Source organism: Myiozetetes cayanensis, unplaced genomic scaffold (assembly GCF_022539395.1).
Source record: "Myiozetetes cayanensis isolate MyiCay16 unplaced genomic scaffold, myiCay2020 scf6-25, whole genome shotgun sequence".
Lineage (NCBI taxonomy): Eukaryota > Metazoa > Chordata > Aves > Passeriformes > Tyrannidae > Myiozetetes > Myiozetetes cayanensis.
The window spans coordinates 38074282-38095367 of NW_026087853.1; the positions used below are offsets into that span (position 1 = coordinate 38074282).

The following is a 21086-nucleotide window of genomic DNA, read 5'->3' on the forward strand; positions in this document are numbered from 1 at the left end:
TTCCATCAGGAGCTTAGAGGAGGTTACCAGAAAATGCATATTTATTTGGCTCTAGAAGTGGGTCAAGTCTGACAGCAGATCCTCTAAAGAGGGTACCTGGAAGATGGCATATGAAACTGGACATACTAAAGCAGAAACAGATCCTGAAACCTTGCAATTTGCTTCACAGGTATCTTAGAAGACAAAAAGAAAAGCCACACTGCAAGTTGGTTGTAATTCTGCAGAGAGACACAATAGCTGAAATAACATCCCCTGGATCAAGAAGACTAGTCTTTTATTCAAAAATAAAGCTTTCACCCATTATATGCTACTTTACTCACAGTCCTCAAGTCTTGGAGAAGTTGTAAACTCAACCCAGGAAAAGGGGACTACCCTACTTACGGCTCTGAGAACAAGGGTATCTCATCTAAAAACAGGATTATGTTAACGACAAAACATTCAAGACAACTAACTTATCTAAGCAGAGATTTATTTTTAAAAGTAGATACAAATAAGCAAGTCAGGATCACTGGTCCTATCAAAAAAGATACAAATATTGACATCCATAGACATCAAACTATCAAAACATTACTATTATTATTTTTAATTATATTTAAAAGACTATACATAATCTGGTAAAAATAAAATTTTATAAATATAAATGTATATACCCATCTTTGAAGGATATGACCTTTACTGAAGGAGAAGTGCTTAAGGCAGAACTGAGGGGGACAACAAGAAACAAGAGAATTTAAGTAAAAAGAAGCAACTGCTACATGAAAAGCCTTTCCTGGCATTAAATTTGTGGAGCAAAGTCCCCAGTATAGCACTGAAAACCAAACAAAAAATGAAGAATAAAAATATAAGAGAAATTGCAAAGAGCAATACTGGACAGTTGGAGAGACAGCAACCAGAAAAATAGCTTTTTAACACAATTATTGATAAAGAAGTTAGGCAAGTCACTCAAGACATGGTGCCTTTCTGTCTTTCTGTGTCCTTCTGAAGACTGAAATGCCAGTCTTTCAGGAAGAACTGTTTCAAAGGAACACTAGGGAAAACATATATCTCCTTATCTGCTAAACTGTCCTACAAAACAGCAGAGTGCTGAGTTACTAATGTCTCCGCTGACCAGAGGGAAACAAACCCCCCAGCCTTCATTACCTCTCAGAGGGTTGTTCAGGGGAAAAGATATTTACAAGATTAAAAATGACACTTCAGAAGATCAAGTGTTTCAGAGAAGCATCACATATGAGAGGATTTATCACCTGGTCAAGCAGCGCTTGCCCATTAAATGCCAAAGATTAACTGCTTCAGTGAAAGACTGATTTGGAACTAGAATGAAGCACTCACTCTTTTCCAGGTGCAAGATCCAGTTGTCTCCATTTTAACCATCTCACTGTGTGGGGGCTCACAAACTGATGATGATGTTTTAGAATAGGACTGATACACTTCATAGCTACAGTGAATCATTAGAAAACAGAAACACAAGCGGCCAGACAAAGGTGGAGAATCTCAACTTCCAGCCTAGACCTGATACATGAGCATTAAGGAAAGCACTGTAATCAGTGCTTTATAATAAAACAGGGCATCCAGCACAACAACTATCCCTTCTTTGAAACCCCTTAATTAGCCATTTTCAAACATTCATGCGAGCATGACCATGACTAGGGAAAACATCATCTAGGCTAATTCTAATCACTTGGAAACTTCAAAACTGGTGCTCACTGAACACAGTTTGTAGCACAAACATACCATCAGCTGCCCCATCAGGCTTCAATACTCGAAAAAAGTGTGAAAAGTAAGCACCGACTTTTCTATTTCTTTCTTTTAAAAAATATATTGCACTGTATGCTACTGCTCTTCCAAGGGGAACAGAAATGAAAACTTAACTTTACAAACAATGCTAATCTGTTAGACCTACAGGCCTCAAGAACACTAACCACTACCTGCTCTGCATGGCCAGCAACAAATCAGTAACAGCTTGCTTCCTAATCCTTCTGATTAACACCCGACCTCACCTACTAGGTGACCTAGTTTGACTGCCAAGTCGCACAGACACAAAATAAAAGCAAAAGGAAAACAACTAACACAGTTTCTAAGTAGCAAAAAACCCTCAGATGTACCACCTTGACATGAAAACTGTTTCTACAGGCCTAGGCAACCAACAGTGTGGAATATGATGTGAGCTTTTCTGGCAACTGCCATCTTTCAAAAGGCACTCATTCTTTCACTGCCCTGCTACGAAGACATTTGCCTTGCTGGAATGTGTCTTAATGGTAAATCAACATTATGCTGGAGAGGTCAGCAATACCCTTCAGTACTGCTGCAGGGAAACACTCATTGCCTCTTCACTGCATCCAGGCAGTATTACTAGACAGTAAGGCCAAGATAAGGGCAATATAAAAGACTGTCACGGAAATAAATAATAAATACGGAAATAAATACAGAAAATGAAGCTGCAGGCTACTGTGTGTAGATCATAAGCCAAGGTAAGACTCTAACTAATCCTTGAAAAATTAAGTTCAAAGAGTAGATTCAATATCATTCCCATTCATCCACGACTTGTAGCTTTCCTAGCCTGAAATTGTGTTTAAGATGACAAACATAATTAAAATAAATTGCTGTGTATCTGGAATCAACATCCCAGTGCTAACTGCTCCAGAAACCTCTAACATAGAAGAAAAAAAAAAAAAACAAACCAACAAAAAACTGCCAGGAAGTGACCACGAATTCCACAATATTCATGTCTGCCTTGAAAGCCAGTTTTGAGAAGGCCCATCTTCATCAAAAACAATGATGGAGAGCCATATGAGCCAAGAAACAGAGACAGAGGAAAAAACATCAAAACCACCTAAAGAACCTGTGGAAAGAAAGCAACAAATAGCAATCCTGCTTTAAATATCTTTATCTGAACTCAAATAGCAAATTGCTAACAAGAATTTTATTTATAGCTGCTCCAGTAAGAAAGACAGATAATAAACTGTCCCATCCAGGATTTCCAGAAAGAAACTGCTGCTTTTTCTGCAGTATACTGATGAGTCATGGATCCTAAAAATCCATTTCCATCAGTATTTAAGTGACATGAAGAGCCCATATAGATTCTTACGTCTCCTATATGTCCTTTGTTAACTTCAAATGTAAACATCAGGATAGCATGGAGAAAAATTAAAAAACAAAACAAAACAAAACAAAACAGCGTAATTGATTTTAGAAATCCTGTGGTTTGGATACCGAAAGGCTACCATTGATCAAGTCATTTCTCTTATCCACCCTATCAGAGCTTAATACTTGGCATCCCATTCATCCTGAGGCATCAGCTTAACCTACAGTCCCTTAGAGAGTAAACCTCTTTCTTTACCTCTGGGATTCCTTATGTGTCTCTCTCCACAATGCTTGTCTCACTGTTCTGGAGCTGCAGATCAAAAGCTCCATACTTTAGGCCTCACAAAAAAACTTAAGCCATTCTAATCTCTCCTTTCTCCTGCCAAGAAAACCTGGCAAAAGAAGGAGTTTCTTTTACAGAAATTAAAGATTGCCACAGAAAAGAAAAAACCCACTCTGAAATACATGAGTGCACAGAGGACAGCTGTGAAGGAGGGCAGTAAAGATCAAGACTGGTTGTACAAATGGTTCAAGTTCTACCTATGTTCTCTTAGTAGATGGTGTGCTAAGGGAAATCAGCAGGTGAACTATGAATTGATTGCATTTCTGCAGATTAGTGCTCCCATTGTGCTGTGTCTCTAGTAAACAATAATACAATCAGACTGAAAAGGTAGAAACTGGATTTAAACAGGAGCATGGACTTCCTTCACAAGGGCAAGGAACTGCCAATCTCCAACCTCTTCCTCCTCTCATTCAAAGTTCCCAAAAATCTTTCTGTCTCAGCCATTAAGCAAACGACCCGCTAATTCTCACCATGACACATAGCTCCCTTCTCCAAACTCACTTCTACAACTCCTCTTGAGGAGCTTCACAGAGAACAGAATCCAAACCCAAACCTACTACCCAAGCACACACTACTGAGTAGCCACACTGCCACAGCCATTGTCTCCTCTCTCACTGCATAATGTTAGTTCAGACTCAACTGCATCCAGCCAGTTCCTAATTAATACTGTCAGATATCAATACACCAGTCAAGGTTCTTAAAGAAACTAACAACAAAATGTACTTTAAATGAAGACTTTCCAAAAAGAAGGCTGACTGCCTGGATATGTCACATGAATGTCTAATCAGACATGCACTTTTCTCCTTAATACATAAAAAAGTTAAACCAGAATGCCAGCCTGAAGTGGAGCACTGTGACACAAAACAGACTCCCAAACCAAACACTACCATACACTTCTTCAAAATTAATGAAAATCACACACAAGAAACTGGAAGTAAGACTCACAGCTGTAATGCGGTGGCAGTCAGCTGTCAAGTTGTGATCTTGAAACCTTTCGAGACAAGGCTATTGGAGGAACTTGGATTTGGCAGGACTTGCCATGACAGTGTCGATAAAGCAATCAAAAATGGCAGAAGGCAGGTATGGCAGATACTCATGAATCTTACACACTTGTGAGGAGACCCTTGAGAAACCACAACTCTTGGTCCAGAACATGCCTTACACAAAAGGATTTTAAGGTGACAAAGCCAAATGCCACCACCCTGAATTTTGTAAGCTTTCCCTAAATGATTAATCGTCTCTGCAAAGCAAGAGCCTGCTTCCACAAAACCAGAACGTCCATTATGGTCTCAGGAAAACAGTGCCTACAGTTGTCATATTCTCTGTCTGGATACTCAGTGGTGTCTTGAAAGAAATTAAAAAGATAAAGCACCAAAACAATACTTCAGGCCTGTGTGGTAAAGCCCTTCTTGTTATCAAGACACAATAAAGACCTTCCTAGCCTGTGACAATAGCACAGCTGAATGGATCCACTCCAGTGCAGATCCTGCTGGGAGGAAAGAAAAAAGGAAAGAATAAAACGGGGGAAAGCCGCAGACATTAAAAGACTGTAATCTCCAAGCTCCTTCATATCTATATTCTACCAGGCATCCCACTCTCAAAAGCAGACAGAAGAGTCAGCCACAGTCACACCTTTAGCCTTAGCTTGAAAGCCTTTACGGAACTGTAGTGAAGGATTAGAGTCAGGCTTTCAGGCAGTGAGCTGGTGCACTGTCCTGTATCTGGTTTCCAGTCTGACAGATGAAACAAAACTGTATTTCTGTATTTGCTCCCTCACTTACTGGAGACAAAAAAGGGACATAGATGGCCAAAATTCATCTACAGAAACAGCTTCACCTTCTGATTATGGTGACAAATTTAGAATTACAAATGAAAAAAATTAGACTGCACTATCCAAGGAGTCCTGGAAGCATCACCAACAATCTTCAGCATCAAAAAGCAGTTCTAGACTAACGGAAGTGCCTAGAAGAGATCCAGTCAAAATAATTGAAAAAGTCAAAAGAAAATATTTTAGCTCTAAGAATCTAAATTTACTATGTGATTTAAACATAAGACACTCAAATAAGAACTTGAAAGGACTTGTCTACAAAGAATCTGTTTTTACCAATTGTGCTGGAATACTAAAGTGATGTCATTCTCCATTCAGAGTTTATTACTCCAGAATTCATTTCATTTTCATTTTAGCTTAGGATTCTGCTAAAGCTAACCTTAAAACCCTAATATTACAATCTGTATATATATTACAAACTGTATTAAATGCTTTCATGTAAACATGACTAAGTTTACAGTTGACAGCTGCATTCAACAAGCAGTAAGATGACAACAGTGACAGGTTAAACATAGGCAAACGTGTAGAGAAAGAACATCTTATTAGACCAAAAAACACAGGTATTGCATGTCTCCCTCCTCCTCTCTTGTTCACAAAAGCTGGTGTAAAAGAACAATACTACTAATACCTATAAAAACCATTACTTCACATTCTAATACCAACACTACTGCTGTCACAAATTAAATGTATTTATGAACGAATTCACCATTAGACTGAGACAAAGGAGAGGCCTTAATTTAAATTTAGAGGCCATATATACACAAACAGCGCACAGGCCAAGTTTTTCATGCCCCTTACTAGGTTATTAGCCAAATAAAACTGAAAAGATACAAAATTAATCTTTCAGGAGAAAAAGACCCTCAGAATCCCACAAAAGATGAGAGAAGAGGAACACTCATCTCTCAGGCACTCTGCAAAGGTCACAGGGCTCACTCCTTGCCCAGAGCTCTATGAATAGTAAAACCAACTGGTGTCCCTCACATCTTTCTCCTAATCTCTGGGAGAAGAGAAAATTTTTACCAAATACATTAAACAGAAAAAGATAAAGCACCAAGGAAATTTGCTATGGCTTTTATGTAAAAACAATAAACCACTGGATTCCAGGAGAAAAGCATGAGCTGCAGACAGCTACAGTAGCAACTCCCAGTCCTATATCAGATCTGGAAAAGCAGAGAAGTCAGAGCAGCTAAACCAGGGCAAGAAATTCATCCATGAAGAAATACACGACTGCACGGGTGAGCAAGTAAGAAAAGAGGGATACAGGAGCCAAAAGGAGAAGCAAGATCTCTGTGTGAGAGATTTAATTGTGAAGTCTCAGCAGAAGAAATCAAATGAGTCACAAGACAAGTTCCCGCTCTAAGGACCCCCGCACAGCAGCTCTCTCTAATCAGCCAGGAGAAAATGAAGCAGAGAAGGAAAAAGACAGCGGGTCTTGAATGCACAGGCCAGAATTCAATATGAAATACTCAACTAACAAATTCAGCCACTGCATATTAAGGCATAAACACTGCTTTTTGCTCAGTATGAAATACCACCTTAGCACAGCTGATTGGATTGCTTCCCTGACTGGGTGCTCTTACTGTGTGAACATTATCTGCAGGGGAACACACTTCTCTGCAGGCATTTGCCTGGCCCTGTGAATGAAGAACTTACCATCTTTTATTTTTTCCAGCAGAACAAGATGCCACAGATGGATGAAAGGGAATAATGGAAATAGTAAGGTCTATGCTTGCAACACACCCACCTCACAAAACACACCAAGCAGCCACCACATTTCTGCTCTTCCAGACCACAAAGCTGCCTGAGAAAAGCTACTAGGCAGTGACTATTTTGCATTATCTCCCCTCATTTACATTTTACACAAACAAGGCCACAATGACAGGGAAAGACATTCACTCACCCTGTACTTCAGAACATCTAATTGCTGGAGCATGAAGTGACAGCTTCCCAGAACAACTTTCTAAGGGGAAAAAAAGTCTACCACTACTTAGAAAGGGATTGATATCTTGCTTTGGGAATAGCTAGTGTTACTAAAGTCCTTCATAAAGGGGCTTCACCCTGACACAAAGGACATGGAGCTTTAACAACATGCCATCTCAAGTATGTGCCACGGCAGCAGCAAGTGACCATACAAGTTAAGATAGCAGCTAAGTTGACCGAATCCTTTGCTGGCAAGTGCAACATAAGAGTATGGATTTTTGTGGAGTTCACAGCTCCCATGAAACACACCTCCCTGCTACACTACCACCATAGACTACTTCTACAACCATGCTCAGAATTACCCTGTGTTTTAACTGTAATTTGCACAAAGGGAGGAAAAAAAGATCAGTACTTAAGAGTGTCCAGGGAAAATCCCATATTTAAAAGAAAAGGGAAATTACTGAAGACAGCCTAGAAAGGTCATATTCTCTTTTCTGCATTAGATTCAAAATAGATTTTAATCTAAATTCCTCACTTTGACACAAGAGGCCTTTTTATCTCCTTATAGGAAAATAAGCCTTAACACAGATTCACAATCACCAAATCTTAAAACAAAAAAAATCCCAACACAAGCCACCAAAACAAACAAACAAACAAACAAAACCAACCAAGCCCCCAAGGCCCCCAAAACCAACCAACCAAAAAACAGAAAAGAAGAAAAACCAAACACAAAAGAAAACCCCAAAAAACCTCAAAAAACAAAAACCACCAAACCACAAAACAAAACCAAACCAAACAAAAACCCCAACCCAATCCCAGGAACTTCAGGTAATTTGACAAAGTTATAAAGATAGAGCAAGTAAAAGCAATGAGACATGTCTGACTGTCTTCTACAGCTTTAGACCAAAGAACGAAGTCCTGCAAAGCCTCTCAGTGGTTCCTGTTCTGTCTCAAGATTTGATAGCTCTAGTAAACTCCTGGTTCCCCATCTGTTCCATGGGAGAAAAAGATTCTCCTTTTCTTTATTTAACCAGTCTTCTAAATCTGGTTGAGATAGCCTGATGTGTTGAAGGTAGGCTACAGCATACTTAATTGTCATAACAGAAATTATAAGACCTATTTGTAGCAATCACTACTCTAATTATTGATTGACTTAACCTGCCTAAGGTGTCTTTGATTGGTAAACAGGAGGAAATCAGAAAACAGTCTTGTGCTGACAACAGACTCAAGCAGGAAGGTAAGGCAGCATGCACACTTACTCAAAATCTTCAAATTCCAGATCATTTCCCTCCACAGATGGGCTTGAGTTCTCTGAAGTGGAAGCAGAGGAGGAGGAAGAGCGGAGACGGTTTTGCTGGTATCGCATAGAACGTTGTCGAATACTGTCCCTCCGGGAAAGATACTGGATCATCCTCTGAGCATAATATACAGCAGGAGACAATCTGAGCAAGAGAAAGATATGCAGATACTCATTACACAAGTACAGAATGACAGCCAGTCCTTATTTTTCTTCTGAACTCCAAGTGGCAGGTCAGTAACAGCGTATCACAAAACACACTGTTTGCATTTTATCCATAAGACAGAGTAAATAAGGAAAGCTAGTAGAAGTAATTTTCGCCTTATACACTGCACTCCCATGTGATTCCTTTGTTGTGCAAACAGAAGCACTACCCAGTACCTATAGACAAAACACTCATCCACAGTACAGGGATATTTGCTTTCAGGACTCCTTGGAGCTCATCAATTCGTTTATTACCAGTTCACTCAACTAAGCCTAGCAAGCATTACTTACAAGAACCAAGCCCAGCCACAGTGTGAACTCTGCTTGCAATGCCAAACAGCAGCAGCGTTCACATAAACATTGAAGGAAGATGGCCTTGTTCTGAGGGCACTTATGGAGCACCATGGAGTATCAAGCAGAAGAAAAGGTTTCACACCTTTGTTTAACTACTTGATAATCTAAACGGCAGGGATAGCAGCAATTTCATCAGATCCACTAGATGTATGTTAAGTGGAGCTTCAAAAGCCTCACACCCCACCTGAAAGGAAAATTTTCCTCTGAGATTAACTCTTAATTCTCTCTCATGCCTAACCTAGCCTTTGTTTGCATCAGCTATCACACACCAGTACTACTCACTTGATGCTAGACTGGTGAAAACACACTCTCTTTTCCTACCCTGCCTATACCCACAGCTCCTTGCACATGCTTTCTGTGACACAGTTACTCAGTATTAATATCCAGACACCTCAGATACTTGATTTATCATTTTATTAGCCTTATTTGGATTGGCCTTGAATTCTAATTTGAGGGGAGAAGGGGAGATGACAACAATGCCCCCGTCCTGGAAATTAGGTATAAGATGTCTATTCCTTTACCTTCTAGCTCCCTTCTCCTCTCTTCCCATTTCATACATGTGTTTCATTTTATTCTTTTTTATTCATGTTACCAGCCTGGTACTTCCCAGAGTCATGAAAATACAATCTCATTTCCTGCAAAGGCACCACAGCCAAGAGACTAATGGAGAGAGCAGCCCTAATTTTAAATCTATAAATAAAACTCTGAACAGCTTTAAACAAAAAATAAAACAAAAAACCTCAGATGACCAGGGGATAGGGGATAATCATATACATAAACACACTCATTCACAATCACAAAGGGAGGTGGCCTGTCTGCCCATTTTCAGAAGAGTTTCTAACTAAATTAATTTTACAGTCGACCTCACCTTCAGCCATGAAGACTTTTAAAGATACGTTTAACTTTATAGTGACTGATACCACACAGTTTCACTGTGCTACACTATAACCAGTGACAAAAATGCAACTCCATAATCATCTCTGATAAAAGACTTTTTATTTTTACTTCCTTCCAAAGCTGTGCTGATTCTGCTGAAACGTACTGGAAATAATATTTTGCTTATATATGGATACATTTCACATCCACAATAGCAGGGGCAGCAAATAATCACACCAGGTCTGATAAAGTGCTCTCCTACTATCCCTAAAATCATATTTCAATGGAAAACTACGTTTAATAGCATTTCTAGAGACTGCTCTCTAAAGCAGCATGAAAAGAAAAGCATTAATACCTCAAAGAGCAGATTTTATTAACACTGCTTTTGCTGCAGACACCCATCAAGGACATTCAATCTCTAATTCCACCATACATTCTGGGCATGTAAGCAAAAGAGAAGGTGGCAAGAAGGAGGGAACTGGAATTCATGTAGACACAAAGAGAGCAACTTCCCCACGGTAAGGTCCCTGTACCTTACCAGACTGCTATCCTGGTAAAGCGGCAAGCTCAGCAAACAGACTACAGGTGCAGGGCTGTAAACACCTAAGTCAATAAGCAGCAAAAGGGTAAAGGGAACCACGTACTCAGTTTGATTTTAATTCCTCCTGAATCTTTTATGCTCTGTTTAATGAGTTAAATCTCTTTATGCTTACATCAAGTAGAAGGCATTGATGTATAAAAAGCACTTCTCTCTACTCCCCAGAAGACTCAAATAAGCCAAGTATAAAAAAGCAAGGCATTACAGAAGCACCCTCATAAATAAGGAGCTGTTCTCTTCTTTGGCCTTTCCCATAAGCCAAAGCCTTTGTGCACACCTAAAAATAAGTCTACAGCACTATATGTGCACACAGAGAAAGAAAAGGAACAAGGAAACAAGGGAACACTGGAAAACATCAACAGTGGTCTCAGCAGTCCAGCAGAGTAACCACTGAAACTTTCCTTTTTGCTAATATCACACCAAGGAAGAGTTTTACAGAAGGATATGAAGAATGAGTTTTGCAGATATTTAGTCTTCTAAAATTATCCAGATGCCAGAAGAAAAAGCACTATGATGCTTGTTAGAAGACCGTGAAAGGACAGGCAATAAGCACTGGACACAGGGGATGACATGATGCCAGATTCAGCTTCCTGACAGCACATGGTACACATACTGGATAGAATGTGGAAAGGATTTCCAAACACAACACAAGAAGCTTAAGTCTGATACAAAGAGACAAAGGTGTAAGGGATAAATTACTTTCTAGCAACTTAGATTTTTTTCTAGAGACACTTCTACCAAACACTTCTGGGATGCTTTATACACGCAGTCTTTGAGCACCTTATTGAGTATTTCTATTTTAAAAAAATAATATAGGCGTTCTTTGATGACAGCTTTATTTGATTCCTCTGCAGATTTTTTTTTGAGGTCAGTACATATGGAAACTCTGTAGAATGACAGAACGGCCAAGATGACGTTAAAAAAGTTCAGCAAGGCCACTGAGAAATACTGCTGCAGTCTACATCAGAATATTCATTCTAAATCCGAGGGAACTTCAAAAAAATGTTCTCCCCCTCACTGCTGACCTAGGTTATTCAAATATAGAACCATCACAGACAGTAGATGCAGAAACAAAATTAACACACATGCTCAAAAATAAATTTTTCAGACTGTTTTAAAAAAAGACTCTATTGGACACAGCTTCGTCTTGAGGAGGTATATATATTTTTAATATATATTTAAAACACACATACACAGACAGACAAATATAGATGTTTACTTACAGATACAGATGTATGTTTATTTCACCTTTGTTTCACTTTTCCCCTTTGCTATTTAACATCTCAAAGACATAACTTTACATTTCAAACTTATGATCACAGAATCAACTAAGTTGGAAAAGACCTCTGAGATCATCAAGTCTGACCTATGACTCAACACCACCTTGCCAACTAGACCATGGCACTAAGTGCCACATCCAGTCTTTTCTTAACACCTCCAGGGACAGTGACTCCACCACCTCCATGGGCAGCCCATTCCAATGTCCAATCACTCTCTCTGTAAAGAACTTCTTCTTAATGTCCAACTTAAGAAGTTGGACAGATCTGGTGCAGTTCAGAGCACTAGAGGTGCAGCTTAAGACTGTGTCCTCTCATTCTGCCACTGGTTGCCTGGGAGAAGAGACTGACCCCCACCTGGCTACAACCTCCTTTCAGGTAGTTGAAGAGAGTGATGAGGTCTCCCCTGAGCCTCCTCTTTCTCCAGGCTAAACAACCCCAGCTCCTTCAGCCTCTCCTCATAGGACTTGTGCTGCAAAAAAACCCTCAAGATGCAGTAACACTCCTTTTAATCACTTCCCAAATTTCTAACGAATTAAAGGGACAGTTAAAAATATCCTGCTAGCCTAGCACACGAGTAAAGTTTATGGAGGAAGACTTGAATCCTACCCCACTCAAATTTCCAGCTCTTACTGATTATGCATCTATCTGAAAAGGACAGTGATATTTACCCGAACAAATTAACTCTCTTAGAAGAGGTTGCAACAGTGGACTTTTCTTCCAAAGCACCTTATAAACTCAAACCACTATAGCTTCTACCACAGCCTAAACACCACTTGACCTGTCACATGAAGAGCATCGTATTGGTTAAAAGATGGCTTCAAGTAGAAAAATATCTTTGACAATTCTCCTTATGCTAGGAAATGTCTCAGGCATTGACCGCTTTTCATACACTTTAGTGAGTTTCATCACAGCAGACATCTGACAGGAGGGAAAAAATTCAGTAACCTAGGCAGGCTGTCCTTTTCTTTTTTAAAAGGCAGCTCCAAGAGAGCCAGAATCAATTCTTAAAATCTCTGCTCTATCAATCTGCCTGCTTTGGACTCCGCATTTCAGAAATAAGAAATGGTGCGCTCCCAGAAATTAGCAGCTCTTGGCATTCATAAATTGACCTGAATGTAATAATATCTTTTAATTAACATTTGTAAAATACTATTTGCGTCTCTCTAAAATCAAAATCCAACTTTCCAAACCAATCCCTTTACCTGTCATTTAATCAACTGCCATTTAGAAACTTTTACATTTACCAGCGTGGTTCAGACATGCAGTTGCCAAGACCTTCAGCAGTCACTTAAGTTCGTTTCCCAATGACTTTACATGTAGGAGCATATTCCACCACCTTACTTCCATTGATGTTTTGTTTACATCATTCCTAAGCCTTGGAATTATCTTTACAAACCAACTTTCTTCATGATAAATGGGGAAAAAAAGTCTACTGTAAGATTTCACCTATACAAGGCTTTATCTACAGAGATAGTTAGCAAGGAGTTATTTACCAGCACAACTTTACCATCTGGCCAGTTTGCAGCACAGACTTTTATTTCAGAACTTGTACTTAGAGTACAATTGGTATAAAACTGCAGATTTTGTTGTTAATGATGAAAAAAATAACGAGATTAAAAACCTCCACCAAAACCCACAAAACAACAAACCTTCAGCAACTTAAGATTTAATTTTCATGCAGTGATATTACTGTACTCTTCTTTACGATCTATTCTAGCAGCCTTCAATTCGTGCAGCTATGCCAGAGGTTCCCTAGAAGCCTAAATCAGATATATTTTACACTTACTGAATTTTCCTCATTCATACCTTCGTTAAACTCATCTAAAGAAAGCTTATTTGTCACGATTTATTCTTTGAAAGCTTCCAAAGCTGCTTGCTGTTCACGATTCTATCATTTCTTCTGACACAGTCTGCGGGTCACATAATCCCATCTGTTGCTTTCTTAATACACTAAGTAGAAACTGCAAAGATCACTCCTTTCCATTTTTGATAATTCTGCCACGTTTGCTTTTTCTAGTCCTCCGAAACACTCCCACCTCTTCTGAAGATTAAGCAGCACTACAGGTGTTTCTATGTCTAATGTCAATGATTCATGACTCTTCAGAAATAACTGTCAGTATTTTGTTCTTAGTTAAGTATACATAACCTCCTGGTTATGCTCTCTCTCATACGGATACATTAATGGAGACAATTCATTCTTCCAAGTATGCTGTCTGCTCACACCAGCTCCCAACTGCCTTTCCTGCATTCCCTCTTTCTCCTGAATAGATTATTTGTTTTTTCTTCGTTTTTCTTCATAAGAGATTTTGAATATATTGATATATCTCATTTACTGTTGGGCCTGCTTGCCACCTAGTGTTCTCCATCCCAAATGATTTCAGGATCCTTATGTGCTTACTTTAACAGTAATTCCTTCCTCTTTTCCTCATTCTGCCCCAGACTTAGCAGCATCTTCTCACTTATTCTGCACTCTGTCCCCATCGCAAGTCATTAAAGAGGAGATGAGCCCAGTCTGAGAACCATTCTCAGAGGATTCAGTGGGTTATACCGAAGCTATGCTTTTATCTATAAAACTTAAATGCACTTAGACTGCATTTAACTGTTACCTGGCGGGATCTGGGTAGATCGGATGTTCCCGGGATCCTGCTCCATCATAGCGAGATAATGAAATGAGGGAAGACTCCAGCAACCTCCTAGAAAGGAAAAACAAACTATAAAGTCAAAGACCATTCAGGAACATCCCTCCTTTTTATGCCCTACTTTCTAAAACCTCTTAAGACTATCTCTATGAAGAGTGCAGAGAATTCCACAACATACTGAACCACTCACTGATGGCACAAGTGTTTTCACCACACAGCTATTCAAAGTGTAATATTCTCACTGCACAAAAGAAAGAACTCCCTGAGTAAGGAAGAAGAGTGGTCCCAAATCTGCTTCCAAGTTCCAAGAGAAAGATGCAGATGCCACTTCTCCTTTAGAGATAAGCCATCCAAACATGTCAGGTCCATAAACACTACCACTGCCGTGTCCATCTGTAAAATTCTTACCTACATAAAGGTGGCTACACATGGAATGTGCCATGGAGCACAGAACAAAGAACACACCTCGGCATCTGGACTTTAAGGGCACCACTGGTGTTTATTCACAGTAAAATATTCAGTCTTAGCCTCAAGGCTCTGAAAGAGAGGTTTTCAGCTACAAAAAAAAGGTTCTATTCCTCTGTATTTTTATCAGCCACAGGGAGAGATACCAAATATTCACTCAAGAAGTAAATGTATGCAAATGCAGCCAGAGAGCCTGAATTTGAGAGAAGTGAGTCTGAGTCATGAAGGCAGCAGAATCAAAAGTATATAGCAGGAACATGTCCTCCACCCTGGCTTCTACATGCACTTCTATCTAGCTTCTGTCATAAAGCAGAGAACAGTATTGTTTCAAGACTGACTCACGGCCTGTTGCAGCCATTAGACTAACATAAGAGAGGTGATTTGGGGCAAGTATAGAAAGTGGGGAAAAAAAAAGTTTATAAGACTGCTGAGTTCTCTTTCAAGTTGTTCTGCCTCAGAACTGCTAAATTCCGTTTTCCAATCTCTAACTTAATGAAAACTGTTGTAGTTTGAAACAAAGAGGTCCAGCACCACATCTGTTCTATTCACACACAACTGTTGAGAAAGATTTGAATCTCTCAGTCTTAGCCCTACACTCCTAATGCACAGTTAGCATTTGCAGTGCAGGACAGCAAGCAGGAAGAAGCACAGATAGAATCCAGACCCAACTTCCCATTTCTAGCCATATAAAGACAATAGAATCAAAACGAGACATGTTTTTATCCAGCAGCACCCCACCCATCTAATCTCAAGACAAATTTTTACTGCCTTCTGGCAATTAAAATTGAATTTTTTTTTTTTTTTTTTTTTTACATTATAGATCTGGAATGCAGAAAACAGCAAGAGATCACTCCAGTTTTTTAGTTGGAAAGGACTATGTCAGCTTAAGAAACTCAGTGCTTGCTACAAAGCAGTGGGACTCTACAGAAGGCAAGAAACCCTGTCCTCTCTAGCACAATGTTGCTTGGCAACCATTTGTCTTATTCAAGAACAGTTATTAAATCTCCTAACTTTGAGATGAATTAATTCCCCGGGTTCCCAAGTCAAAGGCTCTAACCTTCAACACTGCTAGATATTGAGAATCCCTTGGCTCCTCAGAAAGTTGTTTTACTTCAATCCTGTCTTACCAAGCCCTCTCTTCTTCTCCAAATATATGTCAATTATGTGCAAAAGTAGCTAATCCAGAATAAACACTGCTACAGCTTCAAGTATACCTGAAGTCCTAAAACTTACGAGGTATACCTATCACCTGTATCATATATAAACTATTTAATTCCTTCTGGAGAGAAAGTAGGCAGATTGAAATTAGCAAAAGGGATATTCTACTACTCAGTCAGCTGGTGCTTTCCAAACCCACTGGCTCAGAGTTCAGAGTCGAGGTTACTGCCACTGCAACACCAACATCTGCTCTTCAGAGCTGCTTGTGCAAGAGTGGTCCAAAGCCAGCAGTTTGCAAGCAGCCTGGATGTGCCAAGGCTGCCACCCTACTGGAACATCCTGCCTGATCACTGGACTTAGTCATGGAGAAAGAACTTCCACAGCATGCAGATTCTGGGAAGGCCACAACCCTAGAAACAGCAGCTGCCTCCTGATGTGAGCAAGCTACACACAATGCAACAGACTTGTCTGGTGTCATGTCCCTTCAATGCCTAGAGTGTTCTGATAATGTGTACACACAAATAATCATCAAACTCATCCCTGTCAAAAGTCTTGGTGCCTATACACTATACAGTCCACCCTCTTTTCCAGCCTTTCAGCATCTGTCCACTAAGTGATGCAGCAAAGTCAGTGCCACAAGGGAAGATGATCAGTACCTGCTGCCCAGCCCAGCAGACCCTGTTAGAAAGAAATCTCTTGGTATTCTCCACGCATATTTGTCTTCTCATTTTGGAAAGGCTGGCAACTGCCTAACAAGATCATAGACTTTGAGGGATCACCTTCAGAAAGCAGCACCAGCAGCTGTACTGAAGGAAATCAAAATCTATACCAACCAGAGGACACCACAAGGGTGCAGAAGCAGAAACAGGGCATATGTCATTTTAACTTGCTGTGAGTCTGTCAGGAGACCCTCTGCTTGACTTCAGAACAGCACTTGGAGGAATCTATAGTGCTTGTCTTAACACCCCATCCAATCCTTGAAATAAATACTTGAAGAATCTTGCTCTAGCATCTGGTACCTCAGAGAACTGGTATGTATTACTTTAGTAAAACACAAACTAACAGTTGCCTGAGGCACAGGATGGCCAAGTGTCAAGGTAAACAGGCTTCCTAAAGGCTTCGACAGTCCTGTGATGTTGCCTGAACAGACCGCAACTCCATCCCAAGCAGCAACAGCAGCTGCTGCTGCAGGAGCAGCTCCTTCACCAGAAGGGCTCCCTAAGACCAGGAGTTACAGGGTTGTGAGGAGCAGGATGACACTCTGTTAAACACATTCCCCAGGACCCTTTCTGAGGCTGTACAGTCTGAGTTGAATTGTGCCAGCTAAGATGGCCTTTCCAGCAGACCTTTCTGAGCCCACCAAGACTAAACTCAGCTGTTGCACTACCTCATATTGAGGCCCACAAGTCACATACTATGGCCACATTCAGATCAGGTGGACAAAGATAATTCATTTAATAGTAACTGCTAAAAGCTATAGTTGATTTTATGGTTAATTGGTAGATCTTAATTGCCCTATAACTGTGCTCTCTCAGATCACAGAGCAATGAACCAGGGGATATAAATACACACAATAGGAAAAGCTTCAAACAAGGCAACATGCAATCTCATGAGATCCAGATGGACCATCTCTGTGCTTAATGCTCCAGAGAAAAACAATATCTGTACTAAAGCAGTGTACTAAGCACATATAAAATCTATTATTTAACTAACTCATTCTAGACTGAGCCTTCGTGACCTAAAGTTACAGATCCAAAGACATTTGGCACTGACAAATGGGTTCAATAACAGATACACTGCTATAACTGTCAATAAAGTGTCCCATCTGTGACACTGGTAGTGTAACCTACTGCCTCCCAGGAAGGTGAAGATAAATATTTTTAAAGTAAGTCATGCTGCACTCTACCAAGTCTTAGGTGTCACACACAGCTTTCACCACCCAAAGTTCCAGAAGAGATACAGACTGCAGTAAGCCCAAAGTGTAAGGTAGCCCAACATCACACCACAGTACATGCTAAGGTTTAGCATTTCTGTTAAGGAGGATAAATATAATCCATGCGTAAATAGAAGCAGCTTTGTTATGGACACCTGTAAGCCACTAAACAACTAAGTTTCCACCAGAGAAGTGTGCAGAGAGAAAACAGAAATGCATATTGCTTGCACCTCCTTTCAAAACATTTCAGTAGACCATGTTGACTCCCAAATCCTTTCTGCAGCTTACAGCAACCTCCTCCTCTCTCACATCCTCCATTTTTGCTACCCAGATATATAACAGGCTAACACTAGGCTCTGTGGAAGCAATTGCTCCACTATCTCTGTCTAGACAATATGAAATTGTCACAAATGACATCTAAAGTACAATTAGCAGAGAAACTGCAATTTCCACTCTCCTCCCCCGCTCACCCGGAAAAAAAAGAAAAAATCACATATTATCATCCTCCAGGTTGTCAGTCAATGCTGCAATGATGACAATTAACTCTGCTCACCCCGAGAGATGCTTCTGCCACAGCTTGCTAAAACAGGAGGAGGGGGATTGTAGTTTTTCTGTTGGTTTATTTCTTTTATTAAAAACTACTACAAGATATAAATTGCCTCCGTTCAGCAGCACTGAGACCTTAGCAGACTCCTTTTCTGTCAGATATCAGTAGCTATGGAACTTCTGCTCTACACTTGTTGTGCTACCGCAGCTCTGTAACAATTGCTAGCAAAGGGGGAAAGGAAGCAAAGTCCAAGTTACAGGACACCTCTAGACAAGGAAGAGAGAAAAGACAGTCCTAGCACACAAGACCTTACAAGCAGAAAACAGAAATTTCTCAGGAATGAAGCAGCTGAATACCAGAAGCTGCAGCTGGAGGGAGAAAAAGTCATGAAAAAAATCTCCTCAGAGCACACCAGCCATTAGACTATATCCACATTCTCCCCACGGGGGTGAGGAACACCACCAAAGCCTTTTGGGACAGAATGATTCATCTTGGTAGGATTTGAGAAGATACTCAACTGCAGCAAATTGAACTTTTCAGTAGCAGTTTCTAAGGATATGCAATCCCTAGATCAGATCTTAGATTTGCTGTCAGAGCACACGTTACCGAGTAGCACTACTCCAAGCCACACCGAGGGAAAGGTTTTCCTCCCCATCCAAAAGGAAGGCATTAACAAACACCATTGAGGCTATTTCCTTAAAATCAAAAGGGTGTTCAGTCAGCTACCATCCTTCTAAGCTGCTGCACACCAACAACCAGAGGAAATCAGTAAAATGAAGCATTCTAAGGACAGCAATCACATCTACCCCTCCCAAAAGACCCAGCCTTCAGCTATGAACAGACCTTAAAACAGAGCAATTCCTAGCTATCCTTTGAAGCAAAACTACATTGACAACTTTGGCGGCTTCTGTGACTTTCCTCTCCTTGTTTTGAATCTTCCCTGAAAAGACTTTTACATTCCTTACTGCCCATTTGGAGGTGAAAATTATCACACTACTTCATATTACATCCCTTTTTCAACCCTCCAATTTACAGCCAGCATTCAGTTCTCCTGCACACTTGTCCCTGTGGATGTGCTCCTGTGGTTCCTCATAAAAAGGTGGAAAATAGCAACAGTTTAAAACTAGATTCCCTTCAGTCATCTTCCTCTTACAGCCAGGCAATGTATAACCTAAAGATAACAAGAAAGTTGAAGCATGAAAACAGCTGAATGTTCTCCAGCTGCCCAGTAACACCACTACCCTCCCTCAAATCCTAAATTATTAACTGTTAACAAGCCAAATTAATTCTTGGAGATAAATTATAGCCTCGATAGAACACTAGAAAACTATTACAACTAAAAATCTCAAAAAACCCCAATCCACTGGCTTGGGTATTTTTCCTTCCCTTGTCTTGGAAGAATAGGAAAAAATTATTTCAGACATCTGTATTGTGTTGCCTACTTTCAAAGAGCAAACTCAAATCACGTAAGCAAAAACCATAATGCATTTTGTTCCATAGATTCATTTTCCATACAAGTTTTTTAGTTCTTGTCAAACAGAAAAACACTATTGCTATTCACCAGTTTCATATTCAAGCTTAAAATAAAAGAAGCGATCAGTATGCAGTTCTAAAGATTGCCTGAAAAAATGATTTCTAAAATTAAGTTCTTAACATAATCTGCTTTGATACCTCTAAGCTAACATTTCTAGACAGTTCCAGCTTTCACATGGTTATGGTTAGACATATTTAGCCTGGCATCAAGACTGGATTAAGACGGATCAGAAACAGTCAAACAAAAGGATCAAACCTTTCTTAAGATAAATGTAGCCATCTACAACAGATAAATAACCTGAAAATTTCACTACTCATTAAAACCTCAACACTCACTTTTACAGTTCTGAGTTAATTCCTCCATTCCCTTGTTCACATCTGTGCCAAAAACTCATCCTTCGTGAGGAACGAGAGTTGGTGGCTGCCTTTCTTAGGAGTACCCAAACCCTGTTAGGCATCCTTTTCATCACCTTTTTTTTTAAAGTTATTCCACATAATGGGTAACCTTTACAAGAAAATTTCATTTCCCTAGAGAGAGTAAAGATATGTTTCAAACACAGCCTAGACACGTTCCAAACATGGCCTTTGTAGAGCACTTCAGCCTCTCTGTTGGAACTTGTGCTAACTCTGAAGGGCAACCAGGGATAGAGAAGACATTCTTCCCAGCTGGAGGTACAGAGTTGTCAGAGAAGCAGATTTGATATAAGGCAGAAGTCAACCCCAAAACAATTTTCCCCCTTCACTGATTCTGGGCAAGAATCTTGTATAAAACAAGCTGTAAGGATTTCTCAGTCAGAAAACAGACAGCACATAAGGTCTTCAGCCAAAATTGGAAGAAGTACAGAGAAAAAGAGCACAATTACATGAAACAAAGAACTGTAGGTAAGAGTTTGAACAGCAGAAATGAGCTCTGGGATTTGAATTCTCCTAATCACACAGTAGGGAGCAAAGTGTCAAGAAGAACATGTTTAACCCTTAAAAGTTTACTTGTTTCAATCTAACTAGAAAGTAATCTCACATGATGAATTGT

The 21086-nt window shown here is 39.9% G+C and overlaps 1 protein-coding gene across 4 annotated transcripts in view; it reads right to left on the minus strand.

The window, feature by feature from the left end:
* The window catches only part of AMBRA1 (autophagy and beclin 1 regulator 1), a 131182-nt gene that overhangs the window by 84102 nt on the left and 25994 nt on the right, over positions 1–21086 (minus strand). For all 4 annotated transcript variants that reach the window (XM_050336795.1, XM_050336794.1, XM_050336796.1 and 1 more), the window contains 2 exons: positions 14388–14474; positions 8432–8614 (listed from right to left, as the gene is read on the minus strand). In XM_050336795.1, coding sequence (XP_050192752.1) covers positions 8432–8614; positions 14388–14474 — 270 coding nt within the window. The remainder of the gene's footprint in view (positions 1–8431; positions 8615–14387; positions 14475–21086) is intronic.